Source organism: Nothobranchius furzeri, chromosome 10, assembly GCF_043380555.1.
Source record: "Nothobranchius furzeri strain GRZ-AD chromosome 10, NfurGRZ-RIMD1, whole genome shotgun sequence".
Classification (NCBI taxonomy): Eukaryota; Metazoa; Chordata; class Actinopteri; order Cyprinodontiformes; family Nothobranchiidae; genus Nothobranchius; species Nothobranchius furzeri.
Window position 1 is genome coordinate 69,252,565 of NC_091750.1, and position 23,530 is coordinate 69,276,094.

At 44.1% G+C, this 23,530-nt stretch overlaps 1 protein-coding gene and 1 long non-coding RNA gene across 2 annotated transcripts; both read left to right on the plus strand.

Annotated features, from left to right (window-relative positions):
- Positions 1 to 5,496: 5,496 nt before the first annotated feature.
- On the plus strand, positions 5,497 to 23,518 carry LOC139072291 (uncharacterized). Its single transcript, XM_070555943.1, has 2 exons — positions 5,497 to 6,146; positions 22,223 to 23,518. Exons 1-2 carry the CDS (start codon positions 5,706 to 5,708, stop codon positions 22,499 to 22,501), a joined length of 720 nt encoding a protein of 239 aa, XP_070412044.1. The 5' UTR covers positions 5,497 to 5,705; the 3' UTR covers positions 22,502 to 23,518.
- On the plus strand, positions 8,011 to 11,934 carry LOC139072298 (uncharacterized). Its single transcript, XR_011521841.1, has 3 exons — positions 8,011 to 9,528; positions 9,635 to 10,807; positions 10,886 to 11,934. It is a non-coding gene; the product is annotated as an uncharacterized lncRNA (long non-coding RNA).
- Positions 23,519 to 23,530: the final 12 nt, after the last annotated feature.

Consider the following 23,530-nt stretch of genomic DNA (forward strand, 5'->3'; position numbering starts at 1 on the left):
CTTCATCAAGTGATCATTGCAGTCCTCTTTCGCCGCTTCTTGGTTGACATCCTGAGGGGAAAAAAAGCCACAATTATGAATAACTAGCAACAGATTCCAAGTAAAAGAAGCAGTTAAGAAAAAAAATATTAAAATAAAAGAGGTATACTCAAATCAAATAATATTCACATGGCACTTTTTAAATGCAAAGTTACACTATGTGCTTCACAGGTCTGACCCTGAAATCCCAAAGAAAAACACTTTTTTGGGCCATCAAGACTGAGAGGAATCAACACCCACGACCACAATGAGCGCTGCTACAGTGACCACCATGGTCAGGGCACAGAGGTGCAGAGCACTCCAGCCTCTCAGGCTGGTAACATTGCGCTGCAAGATAAATTCTCATGAGATTTGAGGGTAAAAGCATCAGTTAAAAGCCTGATATGAAAAATATGCGTCTTGAGCAGGGATCGAAGCAAAAAATTCTCATCTGACTGAAAATTATCGCCCGGGAGGGGTGTGTGCACACATTGTTTACATGCAGTCACTATTGGGGTTTTGATTGGTTTTAAGGTCAGTATTCTTGTTTCTGAAAAATTTGGAATGACCCGTTCACATACACCAGGGGTGGGCAATTATTTTTTCCATGGGGCCACATGAGAAATAGAAAATATTGTGGAGGGCCGCAGGCCAAAAGGCTGAAGTCAATTATGCATAATATTAATGGTATTTCCTTATAAAAAGCAGTAAATACCATTGTTTCAGCTGGTAAGAGTAGACTATATGTTATAAATGAGCAAAAAGGAAAAAGTGAGGTTGGCTTACAAAAATGTGATTTATTCAAATTTCCCAAGGCAATGGTAAACAAAGTGTGCACATTTGGTTTTTGTTAAACATTTGTGACTTATATTAGTTAACAGTTTCAGTCACATTCACTCCAAAACACATTCTGAGTTTCAAATATTGTTGGAAAGAGGTTCTTAGCATTCTACAGACACACAGTATTGTCTGTAAAATAAAATCACTGAACTGTGATCTTGAGAAAGAGGTTTAAAAAAAGTGTCCCAGTTCACTGCTAGTTGCCTACATTTGTGGTCCAAACACCTTATTTTGTGTTTTTAAGCAATTTTTTTCTTATTCAGTGAGAGAAATCTAGTCTCTGCTGGGCTTTAACGAGTGCATCAAAGTCAGGTTGGATGTCTGAGGTGGAGATGCGAAGCACAGCTGACAAATGATCATCAGTGAGAGAGGATCTTTACCTGGATTTTGTAAACTTCATCATTGAAAATGTTTGTTCACAAATGTAGGTAGAGCTGAAGAGAACCAACATCTTCTGAGCATGTCTCTTCAGGTTTGGAAAATCCTCCTTAAGAGAAGAGTAGAAATCCAGCAGAGATCCTGAATCTCTGCTTTCGAGTCCCAAACCCTCTTCAGCACTTTCCCCAGGCTGAGCCATCTGACAGCTGTGTGGAGTCCTCCACAAGAGCCACAAACTGTCTGTGATCCATCGCCCGCGCCCTGATGAAGTTTATTATTTTAGTAACAACATCAGTAACATGGTTGATTTTTAGCACTGACTTGCACAACACATGTTGGTGTATAATTCAATGCAAAAACACCTATTTTTGATCTGCATCGATTTGTGTCACTTTATCTTGCATGAGTTTCAAAAGTCCGACATTTTTCCCTGTAAAGCCGGACGTACACTGTGCGACTTTTTGACTCCCAGCGTTCAGCTTCAGCTCAAACTGTACGACTTCCTCGCAGAGCAGATCTCACGAGTCATGTGCTCACACTGTACGACCCAGTTCTCGCATGCGACCTGACTGCTCACACTGTACGTCTGGTAGCAACACGTCGGCCCTAAAAATGTGCTAAAAATAGCAGTTTTTACTCAACACGTTAGACTTTTTTGTCTTGTTTTGCCTGTTGTCCTTCGGGAGTGCTGCAGGAGGACACACGGGGATTTATGGGGGTTGGATGAGGAAAACGAAATAAAGAAAGTAAATCTGTGTTTTGTGATCAGTTTAATTTGACATGAACACGACAAACACACTTTCTTGACAATCTTTGTGAGTAAAAAAAACGTGTAGAAACAAAAACGAACAGCGTGTGTTATTAGGGAAATAGCGAGCGACAAGCGTTGATGCAGGATTGCGCGCGCATGCGCCGTGAGTGGTTCTGATACTTTTTGGATCGTAGCTGCTCGCAGCGCCGCTTCAACAGTGCGATACCCTCACGAGGGACGAGCGAAATATTAAACACACCAGAGTGCGACCTCACGACTGCTGATCGGCGGCTGGTCACGTGGTGTTAATCGCCTCTCGTAACCCCCTGTACACTACACGACCGCTCGGCGCAAAACTCGCCCCGATGTCGTGGCTTCTCGCACGACTGGAAAATCGGCTCAAAAATGTGAAAAAGTCGCACAGTGTACGCCCGGCTGTGACAGTCTCTCCCATTTCAATCCCAGAGTGTCCGTGCACGCATTTACCTCTGTAAAAAGATCACTCCCTGTCGTTGTCCCTCTCATCGACCGCATTGCTGCCCGCTCCTCTGTGAGCTTGAAGTCCGTTATCCCCGGACAAATACGAGCAGCTGGGCTGTGTCCCGGACATCACAGCTCCCGTCTAATGAGAAAAAGTCAAAACTTGCCACTTCACGTTGCAGCTGAAGCTCCAGGTTCCCCGCAATGTCCTCGATCCTCCTGGTCACGGTTCGCTGTTTTTAGCTATTTTGTGGGATATCACAAAGCTGGTCCTGGTTGCTGCATCCCTGGATCTGTGAAGCTTAGTAAAACAGCCTTGCTGCTTTTGCAACTTTGCTAGCAAAGCTTCGGATGTCCGTGCCCTCTCAGCATCAGACAAGTTCTTGTATTTTTCCGAGTGTTTCTTGTCGTAATGCCGACTCAAATTGTAGTCCTTAAACACGGCAATCTCCTCCCCGCAAACCAAACACACGGTTTTACCTCCGACTTCAGTAAAAAAAAATACTTAGCAGTCCAATTTTTGTTGAAAATCCTGCATTCGGCATCTTTCTTTTTTTTTTTTTTTTGCATGAGCGGACATTTCTCGGGCTACAATCACCATGTCAACCGCGGGTACTTGTTGCTATACGTATTGCGTCATTGTGCACGTAAAATACAACTTCAAAATAAAAGCAATGCAGCCTTAGCCCATGCATGAGGTAAAATGAGAAAATACATTTATTTTGTAATTTCCAATTAACCTTACGCGGGCCGGTCAAAGTCAACCAAAGGGCCGGATGTGGCCCGCGGGCCGTAAAATGCCCAGGTCTGTGGTAGAGGAAGCTTCTCTGTGTGAACCTCAGGAACAAACTTCTGAGAGTCTGGAGCCTGACGAGGATTACGAGATGGGACATGATGTTTGCTCTCCACCTGCAGAACAGATAGATTCAGTGGAAGCAAGCAGAAGTCTTCATGAAAACGAGCCTTCTCCCAAAGACAGCGTTCCACAAACAGTCAGGAACCAGAATGTTTCATTGTGGAGGCGCTTCAAGAAGTTTCTCACTCCGGCGTGTCTACGGAAACATAAAGTTAGGCCTTAAATTAGCATCTGACCCCCAAAACACTTGGGCTTCATGATGACGTCACCAGTTTAAACCCCAGCTGTGACCTCACGAAAATTAGCATTAGCATTCTCTACATTTAGACATTTTTGTGAGTGAGTGAGTGAGTGTGTGAGTGAGTGAGTGAGTGAGTGTGTGAGTGAGTGAGTGAGTGAGTGTGTAAGTGAGTGAGTGAGTGTGTGAGTGAGTGAATATCTAATCTTAGATGCAACACCCCTTTAGAGCACACACAAGCACAGCAGAAAAAAAAGGGGCTTCCTGATGGACAATTAGTTCCCCATCATGAATGCGTGGGTTTACTCCGGGCGCTCCGGTTCCACCCACACACACATTTAGGGTTAACTAGTGACCCTAACATGTCTCTGGGTGTGAGTGAGTGAGTAACTGATGCAGCTTTCTTTAACATAGAAACATGCTTGCTTAGTGTGGGGATTGCTGGAAAGCCTCTGACACAAAAAGTGGGTGACTCCATGCAATCTGCTGCGTTTCCTGAGGTAGAAAACCTTTAAATGACTGGAACAATGAGCTGAACTCAAAGCACTTTTGAATCAGTAGAATTTTTTTATTTTTTTTTTCCGGAACTGCGCTGCTCTGGGTGGTTGCATGTTGGAGTAGCTCTGTTGACTTTATGTAAGTTTTGCCTTTTCTTGGACTTTTTTTCTTCTAGTTTCTCAAGAAAAACTTTAGTTTTTTTTTTTGGACATTTTACTTTTCTGTTTCTGGTGCTGTGAAGCTTTGAGGATTTTTACTGCTATTTTTTCACTTTTTGAGCATTTGTTATGATGTGTAACCATGGCAACAAGCTGGTTTACAATCGAGAGCAGCTGATTAACATTGGGAAGGCTGAAATAATACCTCAACTGAAGCCACAAATCCCAAATGAGCTAAAACGCCCAAACCATCTCTTCCATCGATCATAATGGGCAATGTGAGATCACTGGCCAACAAGATGGATGAACTCCAAGCCCTTTCAAGGACTCAGCCAGAGTATCGGCAGTGCAGTGTTATGTGCTTCACTGAGACGTGGCTGCAGGACCATATCCCCGATTCCAGCGTCTCTCTGCCAGGATTCCTGACTGTACGAGCAGACAGAGATCTGAAGAGGAGCGGGAAAAGAAAAGGAGGTGGAGTGGCAGTGCTTGTCAACAACAGATGGTGCCATCCAGGTCATGTTTCAGCGAAATGTCGTCTCTGCAGCCCAGGTGTTGAACTCTTGGCAGTAAGTTGTCGCCCATATTATTTGCCAAGAGACAGAAATACTCAGATGACTCTGCAGTTGTTGGGTGTATCAGAGATGGACAGGAAGCTGAGTACAGAGAGCTGGTGGAGCGCTTTGTGGCATGGTGTGGAAACAATCATCTGATCTTGAATGTGAACAAAACAAAGGAGATGATTTTAGACTTCAGAAGAAGCAGGGTGGAGTCAAACACTGTTTCCATCATGGGAGAAGAAGTGGAGGTGGTTGAGGAATACAAACACCTTGGAGTTCACCTGGACAACAGACTGGACTGGAGAAAGAACAGCGAAGCCGTTTACAAGAAGAGACACAGCAGACTACACTTCTTGAGGACGCTTAGGTCCTTCAATGTCTGTAGCAAGATGCTGCAGATCTTCTACAAGTCTGTTGTTGAGAGTGTAATCTCTTCAGCCATCGTCTGTTGGGTTAGCAGCATCAGAAGCAGGGACCTGAAAAGCAGTGGCAGCTGGCCAGTAGAGGGCGATAGGGCGCCGCCCTCCCAGTTTCCCCAGTGTTTTTAATTTTTATTTAAAAAAATAAATAAATAAAATTAACAATAATCACATATTCTAAGTTAATTGTGTGTTTTGTAACAAAAATAAATCATATATATATATCTATATTGGTCTCTGCCAATCTCTGCCGGTCTCTGCCGAGGGGTGGAGGCTGTGTACTGTTTTTCAATCGCCCAAACAAGACGGGACCAGTTGTCCAATTGCTGACAAGAAAATCAAAGGGTAGGAATGGGAATGTATCAAATCAGCGTCAACGTTGTTTCAGAAGCATGATGGGCGATAGAGCTACCGCCAAGGCTTTCGTTGGTGTTCGGTAGAACTGGGAGAGTCTCGACTCCAGCACGTTTTTGGTCGTGACTCGTGACGGTCGTGACGCAGACGTAGACATGGACGCCAGTGCGCCTACAACCAGCAGCATGGAGACCGGATCTCAGCAGCCACTGAATTCAGTTCGGTCTCTTCTCCAGTATCCGTTCGAGAGGAGAACTATGGTGGAAAAATTTAATGTCAAAGAGCTTGGACCAGATCAGCCCGACGTAAAGATAAGCCAGCAGGACAAGGAGAAGGGTAAACTGTACACACGACGCTTCTCCCAAAATTGGTACACCAGGAAGCAGTGGCTAGCTGGATGCAATCACGCTAATGCGTTATTTTGCTTTCTGTGTTTGTTATTCAAAACGGCTGGGATCCACAGAAGGTGGATGTGGAACTTGTGTCTCATTGGGGACCCCATTCATTCTCTGACTGAGGAATGCAGCGCATCAGTGCAGCAGCCAACAAAGAAACGGAGGACGTTTGGACAGGGAGAACAGCAGCTGGGTGCAGAGGTAAGCTGTACATTACATTTCTGTAAACAAGACAATCAGAATCAGAAATCCTTGGTTGTCCCACAAACCGGGACATTTGTTTAATAACATGTACATTGTTTAATGTGCAATAACTGTAAAAACTCATTTCAACACACATACCTATTATACATATTTAATCATGTAAATGTGTATTTCAAGTAAATTTGTACATACATCAGTCTGATTCCATTTTACTTGTTACACTTCTGCTGCAGCAAACAAATTTCCCAGCTTTTGGGACAATAAAACATTTCTGATTTGTCCCAAAAAGTGGGAAATATGACATTTGTAAGAGGATACTGATGACATTATTTCCTATGAAAGTGTTTCCACTTTCCATAAGTCCTAACAGTGTAAATTTCTGGCATTTTGTCTAAGTAGTGTTTACTACCATTACTGTAACAGTGACCTGCTCATAATTTTTCGTGTTCACTCAAATGTTGAAATTAAACAAAATGGTTTTGTTACTTGCCTCTTGCATTGCCTATTTACCATTTATGGTCATGTTATTTTATGTGCAATTTAATGCAGTATTTTTCAACCTTGGTCCGCAAGGCAGCGTGCCAATAGTCAGACACACCTGGATTAATCAGTTTGTCCAATGATGTAAGACATGAAATAAAAGAGCTGTGCTTAATTCAGGAAATAGTGAAGTTGTGCACAAAGCTCAGAAAGCACAAGTTTGTTTTTAAAAAAAAAAATAGCACAGCCCCACCAAAAATATTTTTCACCAGCCGCCACTGCTGAAAAGGCTCAACAGCCTAATAAAAAAGGCTGGTTCTGTTCTGGGGATGACTGTGGAACCACTGGAGGAGATAATGCAAAGAAGGATTCTCCAGAGAATCAAGAAAATGATGGACAACCCTGAGCATTCTCTTCACAAGACTGTCCGACAACACAAGAGTGTCTTCATTCAGAGGCTTCTTCAGTTTCGCTGCAACACTGACCACTACTGGAGATCCTTCCTGCCAACAGCCATTGTAATATACAACAACTCTTTGATGACTTGATTATTATTATTATTATTCTGAGCTACTACAGCAATCGATTTCCCTCTGGGATTAATAAAGTATTTTTGAATTTGAATTGAATTGAACTGGAACGCTGGCTCTGTAAAGTGCTCTGAGACGACCCTTGTTGTGGATTGGCGCTTTATAAATAACCTGAACAGAACTGAGCAGTGGGGAGCAGACATGTAGAGCCAGGCTTTGACAGCTGGACGTGTGAAACTAAAATGTTGAACATGAAATAAAAATGTAAGTAATTAGATATCTTAGGCCAACACATTCTCACACCTGAAGTGGCTGAAACTGACGAACGGTGACCAAGCGTTTGTTTCCAACGTGTTTAGAGGCGGCGCGCTGCGCCAGAGTGTCGTCTCCCAACTCACGAGGTAAAACGGACATTTCACCAACATTTAACCTTTAACCTCGAGCTGTTTAACCTTCCCCTCACCTCCATCCTAACTTTAACCCACTTGAGCATGCAAAACTGTGTTTCTTGTTCTATCGTTCTTCTCAAACACAGTTAATGGTGTAGCGTGTTTAACTACATACTAGAATCAACACTGTTATCAGCTTTGTTAGATTCTTAGAAAAGATCCAGACAAGTTAACAATGAAGCATCTATTATATATAAATATCTAGGATATTATATATTCGATAGAAGTTCATATGCCAACGAGCTTGGTCTATTTTTAATCCAAAGATTAATGTTTAATTTAAGATAATTAAATTTAATAGCAAAAGTTTATTTATTTAATCAGAAGTTTAAAGGAATCTTTGCTTTTTACTAACCAAAAATATGCACCATTCTGTGTTTTATTTCAAAGAAGAGTCAGGTTTTTAAAGTTAAGAATTTATTACTAACACTTAAAAAAATGACAATTTAGAAATGACCATTTTTGAACAGACAATTTGATATTAAAACTTGTTTTAAAAAGCAAACCTGTGACTGAATGGATGCTAAAATGAAAATGCGAGTTTTTTTGATGCGTGAATGAATCTCAGAAGGTTTCTTTCAGCGAGAGAAGCATTTCTGGGTGGAAAGTTGTTTTGCAGCTAACTGAGTCGTTTCTTAGGAAGAACAGCATCAAACACCATCTGTGTGCTACCTCACCCAGCAAGACGACCCTCTGTGTGGATCCGGAGGTCAAGGAGGATGTTGTCAGCCTCAGGGGTACTCGGTCCGGTAGAGAAGACTCGAGTAGAACCGATCCTCTGGTCCAGAGATGTCGCGGGTACACGGTATCGAGTGTCTGGCTTAACTCTGAAGGAGTTTTGCGTCAGCTGGTTACAGTTGCATTTATTCAGAGCGATCCTATCAGCGTGACAGAATGCTTAGTAGAGATTCGGGCGGCCGTCCCTCATCTCCTTGTATGGTTCAAGAACTGAACTTTTGCTGTTGGAATTCTGTTTTAACAAAACCCTCAGAACACGCCCACTCTCAGCATCAGAAAGCTTGGTCATGAGTAAAGACGTGATGGTTTTACCCTTTACCCTGGATCCCTTCCGAATGTGGCTGGTTAACGTGCACGATGACCTTCTGGTTTAATGACCACACATTACGGATTATCAACCATAACTATTATTATACCCAAAGCAAACAAGTCATTTCAGTTATTAAAATACATGTATACTGAATCAAGAGATTATTTATGATGGTTGTAATAACAGTAATAAAGTGAAGAGTTTATTAAAATTATTATTTAATATTATTATTGTGAAACTTGAAGTGTCCTTCATCTTGGGACGGAACAGCAGCAGATAAAGATGGTTTCAGCAGACATCACGGCTCCTGGCGTGGTTAATCTGTGGGGCAAAGCTACAGAACGACCCAGCTTGACCCTGCTGGGAAAATGCGACCTTTGTCACAAATTAGAGGCCATTCATGACGCTACAACAGGAAATTTTGAAAGAGACACAGGGTTAAGGTTAGGATGGAGGCGAGGGGAAGGTTAAATCGCTAGAGGTTAGAGGTTAGATGTCTTTGAAATGTCCGTTTTACCACGGGCGTCGGAAAGCGATGCTCTGACACAGCGCGTCGCCTCCCAGCGCGTCGGAAACAAACGCTTGGTCACCCGTCGTCAGTTTCGGCCGCTTCGGGTGTGAGAATGTGTTGCTTAGGCAGAATGCTCAGAACTCTATGATGTCACAGAGGCCGCAGCAGAAATTGTCATGTGCCGGGGTGAGTGCTCCTCTCATTTTTGTTCCATCTTTGAGCTGCTGTGTTTCAGGAGAGGGAGGCTCCAGCTGCAGCTCATTAACAATCAGCGGGTCCAGTTATAAGAGGAGGAGGAGAACACATCTCAATGCCGGATGATTAACTACAACTTGGTAGTTCCAGCCCTTTGTGTCTCCAGGTTAACTCTATTTATTTTCGGATTTTAGAACCCTTGTAGATATACTTGTGCTTACCGGTTCCCAGGATTTTTGGATAATTTTGTGGGCCTTACCTTGACTCCTCAGGATCTCCTTGGACTTCTGAAGCTTCTGGAGCTTCTCTGGTTTTCCTGTGGCTCCTCTGATTGACTACTTGGGCATCTCCATGATCCCGCTGGATTACTTACCTGTGCCCCATAAATCTCCTGGATGCAGCATTCACCGTTCTCCTCTCCTCCCTGCCGGCCCGCTCTCCTCGCGCCCGCTCTCCTGGACACCCCCTCTTGGATTCACCCCGGTGTCGGTACAAGATGTGCTCAGGTGCAAGATCGGCTCGGGGTACTTCGACTGCCGATGACGTCAAAGTAGGTGATTGGCTGAACATGAACCTTACGGAAATTACGTAATCACGTTACGTTGTTATCACGTTACGTTGGTCCAGGAAAATTTTTCTGTTGGAAAGATGGACAACTTTTACAAAGAAATCCATCATTACCTCTTTGAAAATACACTTTTAGCATAGAGCTGCATGTATATTAGGGCTGAATGATTAATTGCATGTGCAATTAAATTGCAATGTGACAAAAGGAGATTTTCTAATTGCAAAGGCTGCAATTTGGCAGCGAGTGGTTAGCGCAATGCTAATATACATGGAAAAACCCATAGTAATGCTAATGCTAATATCACCGATTACATTGTTACAAATTATGAATTAGAAAAGTGCCAAATGATTACATTTGGAGTCTAACAGAAAGTAAAACTACCATCAATCAAATAAGTACAGACAGGTATTTTAGTAAAGCCAGAAAACTTTTAACTCCAGAGTTTTGGCTAGCAACTATGAGCGTACCTGAACTACGCATGGACAAGACGTCAAAAACTCTAAACACAAAATACTTCAATAAACGGGATACACTTCTTTCCTGCAAACACAATTTCACAGGTGTTGCTAATACCTATGATCCTTCAAGGGATGTGCTCAAAGAGGAGTTCAACATTATGAATACAATATAGTGTTTTATTTTACAAATACCATTATAAACACAAACTTACGTCGTGAGAAACATTATTTTAATAACGAATCTGCTAAATTCTTTCCAACAGTATAAAGATGTGTAGTGTATTTTGTCCGAGTGGGTTTGCCGTACTTTGACATTATCGGCAGTCGAAGGACCCCGAGCCGATCTTGCACCCGAGCAGATCCTGTACCGACACCGGCACTCCACCTACCCTCCCCAATTCCTCAGCCCCCAGCTTCCAGTAAGTCTTAACTCTGCACCTTCCTAGTTCAGACTTACCTCCCTGGATTCACCTGTTCCTCTGCTCTCCCCTCCTCAGACGCTGCGGTTCCGTTGCAATCCCCATTCGACCTTATCCAGTGTGCCCTCGGTTCCCGATTTTTTAAAAATTAAATTCTTTAATTTTTCTAATTGACTCGTGAGTGGTGAATTCTACATGTCTTGGGTTAAACTCGTCTCCAAAACCATGTCAGAATCATGTCGTTGTGAGTCTGTGTATTTGTTAGCAGCTCTGCCCTCAATCTGCCAGGCAACAGCATTTGTTGCATTTTTCTAACAGGAAGTGGGAGCGGAGAACGACTGGTTGGGGGTGACTTGCTCTTTAATATGTCTCTCTGCATCTTAAATTTATTTTGCTTATAAAACAATTAGTTTAATATCTGGGTGACCAACCAAGAAAGGATTATGATTTGGTCGGTTGATGTCACACAATGGTTCTCAATCCAGGGGGGCATTTCTCTAAACGAGCTCAGAACATCAGGGCTATCCTGATGAATCCCTGATTGACATATCAGGCTGCATGCTTTCCTAGCATCTCGAAGGTTGGGTCTGCAGGATGGTTTTTTTTTCTAATCTTCAGGGAATGTCAAAGTTCTACAGAAAGTACTCAAGCGTTGTCAGAAATGTCACAAAATCTGTCAGTAGATGTTGTTTGGAATAAACGGGAAAAATAGAACCCAATCTTATCTTTAGCAGCGCGGCATCACGCCTCTGAAAATTGTTGCGCCATGGCTGGTTTGAATATAATGGAGTATATTTGCAGCGGTGCCGTTCTGCACTGCTTTTGCTTCCAGTGTGCAGGAGGACTCAGTCTGGAAGGTAATGAAAATGTCGAGAATAAGACTGCTGAAATGTATTTTTGTGACCGTGATTTTGTGCAAAGAACTTCATAAATATGTGATGAAATACGTCTCCACCCATATACTATATGTGACAGTGTGAGCATCCTGTCACAGTGTCCCGATTGATCATGCGCCCTGGCGTCTTGGCCAATGGGATGGACCTTTGGCTGACTGGTTAGAGTGTATGACTTTCACCCAGGAGTCTGGGGATCGAATCCCGCCCTGGCCCTCGCTGCTCCACCTTGCCACATATACATCAATGTTTGTCCAATACTTTAAGTTTCAGAGGAAAAGGAAGTCGTTCATTCAGTCAGAAAGGCAAACGTAGGACAGAGACAAGGCAAGGAGCGTAATTACACAACCATAAACAATCCTGCATCTCTACAAAACAAAGTGTGTTGTCTTGCTGTTAAAGAACAAACGTCTGATGCCCTGATTTTAGTTTGTTTCTAAGAAAAATAAAGGCACATGGTGATTGATCCGGTTACTCAGGACAACCAACATTTTCTTTTTTATGTGGTGAGAAATGTATAAAACTAGAAAATCCAGTGATTATTATGCAAGGTAACACAGAACTGATGATAAAGAGTAAAATGGCAGAAAATTCAGATTTTATTCCTACAAATTTGTGACTAAAATGAGGCACCCCTGCTTCTTACAGCTGTTGTGTTGGTGTTACAGCGCCCCTTGTAGGAGAAAAGTGGAGTTTACAGCACCTGCAGGTGGTTTGAGATGGACGGATACAGCACCACTCTTACTCCACTGACATAACAATGTAACAAAAATGTCAGGAAATAAAGTCCTGGTGCGTTTATTTTTTATTAAAATAATTTATAAATTTATTGTTACATCAAAACACAGTAATGTTTTTCCTGTTTAAAACACACATGTTGATAAAATTGTAAATGACTCTCTCTGTGTGTGTGTGTGTGTGTGTGTGTGTGTGTGTGTGTGTGTGTGTGTGTGTGTGTGTGTGTCATTGCTGTGGAGTTGTACTTATCAAATTATGCCACTGTAACTCAACACCAACCTGTGCTGCACATGCATATTGCACCCTAGTGGAGGATCTACAGATCAGTAAATGAGATTTTTATACACTCACCTAAAGGATTATTAGGAACACCTGTTCAACTTCTCCTTAATGCAATTATCTAATCAACCAATCACAAGGCAGTTGCTTCAATGCTTTTAGGGATGTGGTCCTGGTCAAGACCATCTCCTGAACTCCAAACTGAAGGTCAGAACAAGAAAGAAAGGTGATTTAAGCTTCTTAGGTGTGTTCTTGCTGTGTCTTTCTAAATCCATGCTTTCGTTCTTTTTAAACACAGAAACAGTTTTGTTTACCTGTTTGTAGCTACAGTTTCGCCGACGGCTGCCGGCTTCTTCAGGCTGACGCTGATGGTGGCGCGTCACTTCCTTCTCCGTTTATCTGCGGGCAGCAGAGGACGTTGTCGCCCTCTACTGCCCTAAACCCTAAACATAAACACATACAGGAAACCAACACACACAGACCAATATCTATTATGGACATCAGAACACCCTACCATACACAAAATGTCAGTAATCAGAACATTATATCACCGAGCAAACATAATAACAGAAGAGAGAGACCGTAAACAAGAAGACAAACACATACAACACGCTTTAAAGACCTGCAGATACCCGATAAACAAAGGAAAACAACAAACAAAAACAGAAAGCAAAGAACAACCCAAAAAAAGAACCAGAAACCCAGAAAGACAAGAACCAAAACCAGTGATAACCCTACCATACATCAGAGGCATAACGGAAAAAATAAGAGCAACAATGAAAAAACACAACATAAACACACCAACAAAACCATACACAACAGTTAGAAACAGACTAGTACACCCAAAAGACAAAATATCAGCTGGACAAAAATGTGGAGTCATCTACTAAATCCCATGCAAAATATGCAATAAAACATACATAGGAGAAACCGGACGCCAACTCAATACACGGACAATAGAACATAGAAAGGAGTGCGAGAAAGAGGCAAATCGTAAACACACAAGAGCAGCAAAAGAAGAAGCAGAAAGTACAATAAAAAAGTCAGCCATAACAGATCATTGCTTAAGAGAAAACCATATAATGGACTGGGACAACACACGGATCATAACCACCGAACAACAAAAATACAAAAGATGGATCAAGGAAGCAATTGTCAGAAAGGCTTATAGTTATGACTATAGTTATGGCAGTTCTAGAAGATCCATGTGTAAAGTTACCCCACTCTTATTTTGGTGGTCCAGTTTGTGACATCACTTCCTCTAGATAGTCACTTCCTGTAAAGCCGCTTCTACCATTTTGTCCAAGCTGTTGGTGATGGCAGACAGCCTCGTGTGCGTTCATGACTGACATACCACACGGAACCACAGAAATGTACAGATGTCCATACTTCAACTGTCATTAAATACGTAAAACTGTCTCTCCGTGCCCTGCTCTCTGACCGGAGCCCTTATCTTGAAGATACTGTCAGATCAGCAAATAACTTCCAGAGTTCCCACTCTATCACATGGTCCTTCGAGCCGGATCCACAGTCATCTAGAGATATTATGGAGGAGCTAGGACAACCATCTGCAGACCCAGCAGTGCGTTCTAGATCCCAGCGGGAGAGACAACTACCAACGTATTTGGAGGACTATGAAGTTGGATATCAACCTCAACTTCTCCATCATCCATCAACCCAAGCTCCAGCTGGGCATGAAGCTCATCCTCCAGATCAACCTGCAATGATGACAGCTGCCATCACTGGAGCCATACCTAGCCTACCTAGTAGGAGAGCATCATCAGATCAAAGCCAACCTGTCTCTCAGCGCAGTAAAGCTAAGACCCAGGGCAGCGCCAGTTCGTCAAAAAGGAGGTCAATCATCGATGGGTTATCTGACATACAGACAGCCATGTTGGAGGAGAGAATAAAGCGCATGGAGTTGGCAGAGGTGCAAAGACAGATAATGGAGGAAAGTCTGATGGATGAACAGTACCAGCATCTGGACCAGCAAGCTCGGGAAGCCCTCAGAAGAAGAGAGGAACTCCTAAGAGAACAAGAAATACAGAGGCGTAAGCTTGATGAAGAGGCAGAAATAGCATTAAAGGCAAAGGAGGCTATTACCAGACGGCTAATGCTGCAACGTAAACTAAAGGAAAAGGAAATAGAGTTAGAGAAAGCGACTCTCATTACATCCCTCCTGAAGGAGGAAACGAGCAGCTCTGTTGCCTCAAGACCGCAAAGTGGAGATGAATCCAACAAAGGGTCCCCAGCTGACGTCATGGGAGTACCACCACCCTCACAAGGTGCACATGGACCTGCACACTCTGCTCCTACAGTTATTGGCCCTCCACCAGCCTTTACAGCAGCAGTGCCTAATCCTCCTGTCTCAACAAGCCAATTAACAACTAGAGCTTCACCTGTCCTTCAACCGCAACCTCCTGCCATGGTAAACCTGCCGACCCAGCCACAATTCACATACTCCACGATAGCTCCGCCCACCACAGCACATACCATCCCTCAGCCTGGTACGACACTATCAGTTGGTGCTATATTACCTCGTGCTGGACCACCAGCCTTAACAGTGCAGTCCACTGCTCCCCTAAACACGCTACCAGCAGTCTATAACCAGGCTCCACATCAGCATGTACCCTGGTCTTATTCACAACAACAGTCAGTACAACCTGATGCAGCCCTGCAGCATCACTCTCCTCCCAGCATACCACCTTTGCCACAAGAGACAGCTCCTCCTCCAGGCTCAATCGCTGCACCTAGTACAGACCTAATGGAGCTATTAATAGCTACTTCATATGGACTTCCTAAGCCTGCTTTACCCTACTTCACATCTGGAAGAGAGGCAGACTTTGCACTGCTCAAAATGGCTCTAGATAACCTGCTAAGCTCACATGCTCACCTCACCGAACCATTTAAATATCAAGTGTTGTTGCAGCATTTGAAGCTGCCTAGTGCTCACAAGCTAGCACAAGCCTTTATGTATGACCCGAAACCATACACATCGGCCCTACAGGCACTTCAAGATAAATACGGGCAACCCCGCCAGCTTGTGCAAAGTGAGCTAGGAGCCATCCTAAACTTACCTCCAGTTAGGTTTGGTGATCCAGATGGATTTGACAATTTTGCCCTCTCAGTACAAGCTTTAGTAGGCATGCTCCGATCGCTAGAGGGTGAAAATGGCTACGAACTTAAATGTGGCTCTCATGTTGATAGGCTACTTAACAAATTGCCCGCTAACTACAGAGACAGCTTTGTTGAGTATAGCTTGAACCGCGGCATTCTGACAACTGGCACTAATAAGACTTATACCCTGTCAGATTTCTCCACATGGCTCCAGTTGAAATCACAAGCCAAGCGAATCGCCGCTAGAGCAGCCTACATGTGTCAAGATCAACCAAAGCCGAGGAATCAGAAGAAACCTCAGGGTCCTTCATCACGCGTGTACTACAACACAGAGAGCCAGGATAAAGCCACACCTCCAGATCCAGCTGGCCATATAAGATCACCTAAGCCTAAATCAGGTCCTAAACCTTACTGCCCTTATTGTGACAACAGAGGACATTACCTGAGCCTGTGTCCTAAATTCAAAGCTCTTTCAGCAGCTGAAATTGCCACATGGATCAAACACAGAAGCTGCTGGCGCTGCGGCAGGAATCATGCACCTGAGGATTGCACTCTAAAGAAGCCCTGTAAATTATGTAAGCAACAACATCTTACTGTGCTCCATGATGTGTGCCCTCAAGAACCGAAGAAGGTGTTAATGGTCAACGCTGCTTCCAAGACGGTCTACATCAACCGTCCAAACCGCCCAAATAAAGTCATGCTCAAGTTGGTCAAAGTATGTCTACACAATGCTGAGTATTCCCTGGAAGGCTTTGCTATCCTCGATGACGGGTCCGAGAGGACTCTTATCCTCCCATCAGCAGTGCGACGCCTCCATCTGACTAAAAAGCCTGAAAACCTTCCCCTGCGCACTGTCCGCCATGAGGTGATTCACCTTCAGGGAGCAACAGTTTCATTTGAAATATCCCCAGTCCACACTCCCAAAGTAAAGTACAGCATTCACCATGCCTTCACTGCTGATGAACTAAGTCTCTCAGAGCACAGCTACCCTGTAAAGTCACTCATGCGAAAGTACTCCCATCTGGGAGGACTTCCACTTCCACTTGTGGACAGAGTGCAGCCTTTACTTCTTATTGGGTCTGATTTCCCTCATCTACTCATCCCTAAGCAACCAGTAATAGCTGGCCCACCTGGGAGCCCCCTAGCAGTGTGCACTCCTCTTGGTTGGACATTACAAGGCCCAGCCAACTTCAGTCCTGTTTCTGCTGACCACCCACACTGCTACTTCACCATGTCTCCCAACTCAGAGCTCCAGCGCCATGTAGAACGTCTTTGGGAAGTTGACACCTCGCCATATGTGAACATAAAGACTGCCACACGTTCTAAAGAGGATCAACAGGCTGTAGACCTGTTAGAGCAACGCACCACTAAAGTGGAAGTGAATGGAGTGACTAGATATGCTACTCCACTTCTCAGGCGCAAGGATAGTCCCCTCCTCTGGGCATCAAAGAACACATTGCTCCCACAGCTACGTAGTACTGAACGCCGTCTGGCTAAAGGTCCAGCTCTGGCAGATACCTACTGTCAAGAAATCCATAAACTTGAACAGTTAGGTTATGCCAAACCTCTTCCTTCAGCTACAGTAGACAGCTCCCAGGAGTCTTGGTATCTGCCTCACCATGTTGTCCACCATAATGGAAAGGCAAGAAAGGTCTACAAGGTGATGGCCACGCAGTATGACCCACTGGGCTATCTTATCCCATTCACCACTCAAGCCAAGATCCTCATCCAGGACCTGTGGAAAGTGGGAGTCGACTGGGATGAGCAGATTCAACCCAAGGCTCTACTGGAAATATGGACACAATGGGAGAGCGAGCTGGTCTACCTCCCACAAGTGGAAATCCCAAGATGCTATGTTCCAGCAACCTTGGCCCCTGAAGTGCCTAACAGACAAGCGCACATCTTCTGCGATGCCTCCGAAAGAGCTTACGGAGCAGTCGAGTATATTCAAACTCTCTATAACCAGGGCAATGTTCACGTTGCATTTATAATGGCTAGATCTCGTGTTTGCCCTCTAAAACAGCTGTCAATGCCACGCCTTGAATTGTGCGCAGCTCTAGCCGGAGCTCAGCTGGCTAAGGTCACAATGACAGAGTTGTCATTCTCTCCCCAGCAGATAACACTCTGGACCCACTCAGCTACAGTGTTGACATGGCTGAAATCAGACTCAAGTCGATACAAGGTTTTAGTTGGAACGAGGGTCGCTGAAATTCAAGAACTTACCGAAGGGTCAACTTGGCGGTATGTCAGCACCTCTGATAATCCAGCAGATTACCTTACCTGCGGGAAGACACTCCATGAGCTCAGTCAGCCCAACCCGTGGAGTCAGGGTCCACAATTTCTTCACCAGCCTACTGAAACCTGGCCAGAGCTACAAATGGAAGTAGCTCAGGAAGAAGATGAGGATGAGCTACGCAAGACAGTGTTTTGTGCAGCAGCTACCTGTCCTTCTCATGAAGTGGATGTTACTAACATCGACAACTGGGATGACCTCGTTAGAGCCACTCATATGAGCCTTCACGGGGCGGCCAAAGACCTGGTGAGCCCCACCATGACAGCTGCAGATGTACAAGAAGCTGAACTACATCTCCTACGACAATCCCAAAGTGAGACCTTTCAGGAAGAGGTGAAACTCCTTGCCGTGGGGAAGCCCATCTCCAAACAAAGCCGCCTAATCATGCTTGCTCCTGAGTATGATATAGCTGTCGGGCTGATAAGAGTGGGAGGCAGGCTGCGAAGAGCAGATCTGGATCTAGATACCATGCATCCAATTATCCTTTACCCGAAACATCATGTTACCAGGCTCCTCATCAAGAAATATGACAAACAGCTCCTGCATCCGGGTCCCGAGCGTGTATTCGCTGAAATTCGGAGAAGATACTGGATCCTACGTGGAAGAGAATCTATCAAACGGCATCAGTACAGCTGTGTGGAATGTCAAAAGTGGCGTGCTAGTCCTGTAGTCCCACAAATGGCAGACCTCCCCCCAGCAAGACTTCGTCTATACAAGCCACCTTTCTGGTCTACTGGAGTGGACTGCTTCAGCCCTTACAATATCAAGGTGGGTCGACGCATGGAGAAGCGATGGGGATCATCTTTAAATACACGACAATGAGTTGTGTGCACCTCGACCTGCTGGAGAGCATCGACACTGATGCTTTTCTTATGGGATTACGTCGCTTCATCGTTCACCGTGGCAAACCCTTTGAAATCCTAGCAGACAGAGGGACCAATTTCCGAGGTAGAGGGACTGAACTACAGACCAGCTTCCAAACTTTAGAGGATTGTCAAGACATGTCCAGGCTCAGACGGTCGAGTCAGGGCAGCTGAAGTGAGGATAAAGGGACAGACTTATCTTCGACCAGTTGTGCGCCTGGTGCGACTGCCAGCTTGGGAAGATGAAGATGACTCTGGCTAAACACCTGATAAGACTTTCCTCTAGTTTTCGAATTTATAACTAAATTCGGGGGCGGCTTTGTCAGAAAGGCTTATAGTTATGGCTATAGTTATGGCAGTTCTAGAAGATCCATGTGTAAAGTTACCCCACTCTTATTTTGGTGGTCCAGTTTGTGACATCACTTCCTCTAGATAGTCACTTCCTGTAAAGCCGTTTCTACCATTTTGTCCAAGCTGTTGGTGATGGCAGACAGCCTCGTGTGCGTTCATGACTGACATACCACACGGAACCACAGAAATGTACAGATGTCCATACTTCAACTGTCATTAAATACGTAAAACTGTCTCTCCGTGCCCTGCTCTCTGACCGGAGCCCTTATCTTGAAGATACTGTCAGATCAGCAAATAACTTCCAGAGTTCCCACTCTATCACAGCAATAGAGATAAGGAGACGTGGATGTGGGACCATGAACAGGGACGACGGAGTTTACACGCTGGACCACGCATGGGACTGCATCGTCGGAGAGGGGAGAGCGGGCAGTAGAGGGCGACAACGTCCTCTGCTGCCCGCAGATAAACGGAGAAGGAAGTGACGCGCCACCATCAGCGTCAGCCTGAAGAAGCCGGCAGCCGTCGGCGAAACTGTAGCTACAAAACAGGTAAACAAAACTGTTTCTGTGTTTAAAAAGAACGAAAGCATGGGTGATTTAAGCTATTTTGAGCGTGAAGTGGTTGTTGGTGCCAGGCGGGCCGGTCTGAGTATTTCACAATCTGCTCAGTTACTGGGATTTTCACCCACAACCATTTCTAGGATTTACAAAGAATGGTATGAAAAGGGAAAAACATCCAGTATGCGGCAGTCCTGTGGGCGAAAATGCCTTGCTGATGCTAGAGGTCAGAGGAGAATGCGCCGACTGATTCAAGCTGATAGAAGAGCCTAACCCTCGTTACCACCGAGGAATGCAGCAAAGCATCTGTGAAGCCACAACATGCACAACCTTCAGGTGGTTGGGCTACAACAGCAGAAGACCCCACCGGGTACCACTCATCTCCACTACAATTAGGAAAAAGAGGCCACAGTTTGCACCAGCTCACCAAAACTGGACAGTTGAAGACTGGAAAAATGTTGCCTGGTCTGAGGAGTCTCGATTTCATTTGAGACATTCAAATGATGGAGTCAGAATTTGGCATAAACAGAATGAAAACATGGATCCATCGTGCCTTGTTACCACTGTGCAGGCTGGTGGTGGTGGTGTCATGGTGTGGGGGACGTTTACTCGACACACTTTAGGCCCCTTAGTGCCAACTGGGCACCTGAGCATTGTTTCTGACCATGTCTATCCCTTCATGACCACCATGTACCCATCCTCTGATGGCTACTTCCAGCAGGATAATGCACCATGTCATGAAGCTCCAATCATTTCTAACTGGTTTCTTGAACATGACGATGAGTTCACTGTACTACAACGGCCTCCACAGTTACCAGATCTCAACCCGATAGAGCATCTTTGGGATGTGGTGGAACGGGAGCTTCGTGCCCTGGATGTGCGTCCCACACATCTCCCAACTTGAAGATGCTATCCTGTCAATATGGCCGACATTTCTAAAGAATGCTTTCAGCACCTTGTTGGATCAATGAATTAAGGCAGTTCTGAAGGTGAAAGTGGGTCAAACACCGTATTAGTGTGGTGTTCCTAATAATCCTTTAGGTGAGTGTGTATTTATTCAAATAAAGGTCTTAAATAAAATACTTTATCTTCTTCTCTAAAGTTAATTACCGTAATTTCCAGACTATAGAGCGCACCTCAATATAAGCCCCACCGGGCTAAAAGCCGCTGATCTCTACTGAATTGAAAACGTAGTTTAACTGAACGTAACTGAACCGATCAGTATGAAACAAAACAGAAAAGTTATCGATTAGTTTATTCATCTTCCTCTTGTGCAATGAAACCATTAAAGTCCTCTTCTTCAGTGTCGGAGTTGAACAGCCTCAGAAGAGCTTCATCACATATTTCTGTGGCGATGTCGGTGTCGCTGTCCGTGTTGCTGTCATCATCCCCGGGTGAAGATGGCTTGAATGAGTTCTTCCTGCTGCCGTCTCCAGCACCGAACCATGGATTCATTCATGCCAAGCTTACGTGCGGCAGCACTGTTTCCCTCCTTTACTGCCAAATCGATGGCCTTCAACTTAAATGCGGCATGATATGAACTCATACGTGTAGTTACCATGATGAGGGGGTATGGATTTGAAAAAGATTCTTCGTCGTGCCGGCTGCTTGAATGTGCTAAATTAAAATGAGCACTTTCTTCGATTTCCACTTTTGACTTCCACCTGTTTCACTTCCTGCTAAAGCGCCCCCTGGTGGCAGGTGAAGGAAAACCTTCAGTAAAGCCACACCTCATTATAACCCACGTGGTTCAAAGCGTGGGGAAAAAAAGTAGCGGCTTGTAGTCCGGAAAATACGGTAAACTTTTTCTCCCGTCATCAGGTCACCCTAAAACTAGAGCTTTTATCACTCATGGAGGTGCAAACGGGGTTTATGAGACCATCTATCACGGCGTTCCCATGGTGGGAATTCCAGTTTTTGCTGACCAGCCAGACAACATGCTGCACATGAAAGCCAAAGGAGCTGCAGTTGTTGTGGAATTAAACTCACTGACATCTGAAGACCTCAGAGATGCGATCAACACCGTCATCGATGACACAACGTCAGATTTTTTAAATTCCTGCACCAAGTCTGTTTTAAAGATTTAAAAAAAAAATTGTTTCGTTTTTGGTGATGAGTCAGCATTAACTTTATTACCAGAATAAATATTTCCCTTCAATTTCCTGTTTTCGTGGTAAATTTTTACTGTATGGCCCGAAAGAGTAACCTAGCTTAAATGTACAAAACTACAAATGTGCCTTTCATTATTCCCAGTTTGTGAGATAAAAGTTAATCTCTGACAATACATTATGAATAACTCTTTATGTTAACTTGTTTATCCACAGCTACAAAGAAAGTGCCATGAGACTGTCCAGAATCCACCACGACAGACCCATGAGTCCTCTGGACGAGGCGGTTTTCTGGATCGAGTTCACCATGAGGCACAAAGGAGCAAAGCACCTGAGGGTCCAGGCCCACGAGCTCACCTGGTAGCAGTATCACAGCCTGGATGTCCTGAGCTTCCTGCTCTCTGTGGTTCTGCTGCTCCTGTTCCTCCTCGACAAGACCTGCAGGTTCTGTTTCCGGAGGTGCTGCTGCAGAAGGAAGACCAAGAGGAAGGCTGAATAACAAACTCAGCTCAGGTTTATTAAAGTTAAATATTCAATAGAAAGGCTGATTTAATATAGATTTTAATCGGTCTTTTGACCACTGACCTCTTGTGTAAAAATAGGGAAGTAAGAAACTGTTTAAAAAAAGGCAAAAACAAAAGTGTTTTGATGTATTTTTTATCTTCTGTGTGATCAAATAGGGTTTTGGGTTTTTATTATTACAAAAAAGGAAAAGGAAAAACATCAGTGTCCAATGTTTTCACTTCTGAATAAATGGTTTGTACTTCACAATTTTTTGTTAAATTCTGACCATTTAGTTTTTGCTCAAGTTTCAGTAACTTCTGTCAAAATGTTTAGAAAAAATATCAAACAGCCGGGATTAAACCCGCAACCTTCTGATTACTGAACGACCCGCTCTCCCTCGGGAGCGACTGCTGTCCAAATGACTAGTTATAAATGACCTGCACTTGTGAAGGGTTTTCAGGTCGGTGTGTGGAGGGAATTTGGGGTCAAATGTCATGCTGCACCTGAGAAGTGATATTAGTGGATTTATTTATGGTTTTATTAGTAATGTTCATGACTGCGGCTACAGCAGGACAATGTTTCATTTAAATGTTGTTCGGAGGGACCGGCGTCGCCTGCGTATGGCAGACTCGCCTCTGTCAGGACGCCCCAGGGCAGCTGTGGCTACAGTGTAGCTCATCACCACCGGGGTGTGAATGGGTGAATGTGTTGTAAAGTGCCTTGGGGGGGTTCCAGGACTCTAGAAGGCGCTATACCAAATACAGACTATTTACCATAAATGAACAATAAAGTTTTATCTCAGCTTGTTGATTATTGTGTAACAGAGATCTCACAACCACAAATTACTGTTTCACCAAAATAAATACCAACATATCTAATATTTTATTTCTACATTTAAAAAAAATAAGAAAACTGCAGAAAGTCCTAAAAAGAGAGTTAAAGTTAAACGTGACGTTTGGGAATCATTGCAGAATTCAAACAGTACAGAGTATGAAACACTGCTATCCAGAAATAAGCCTG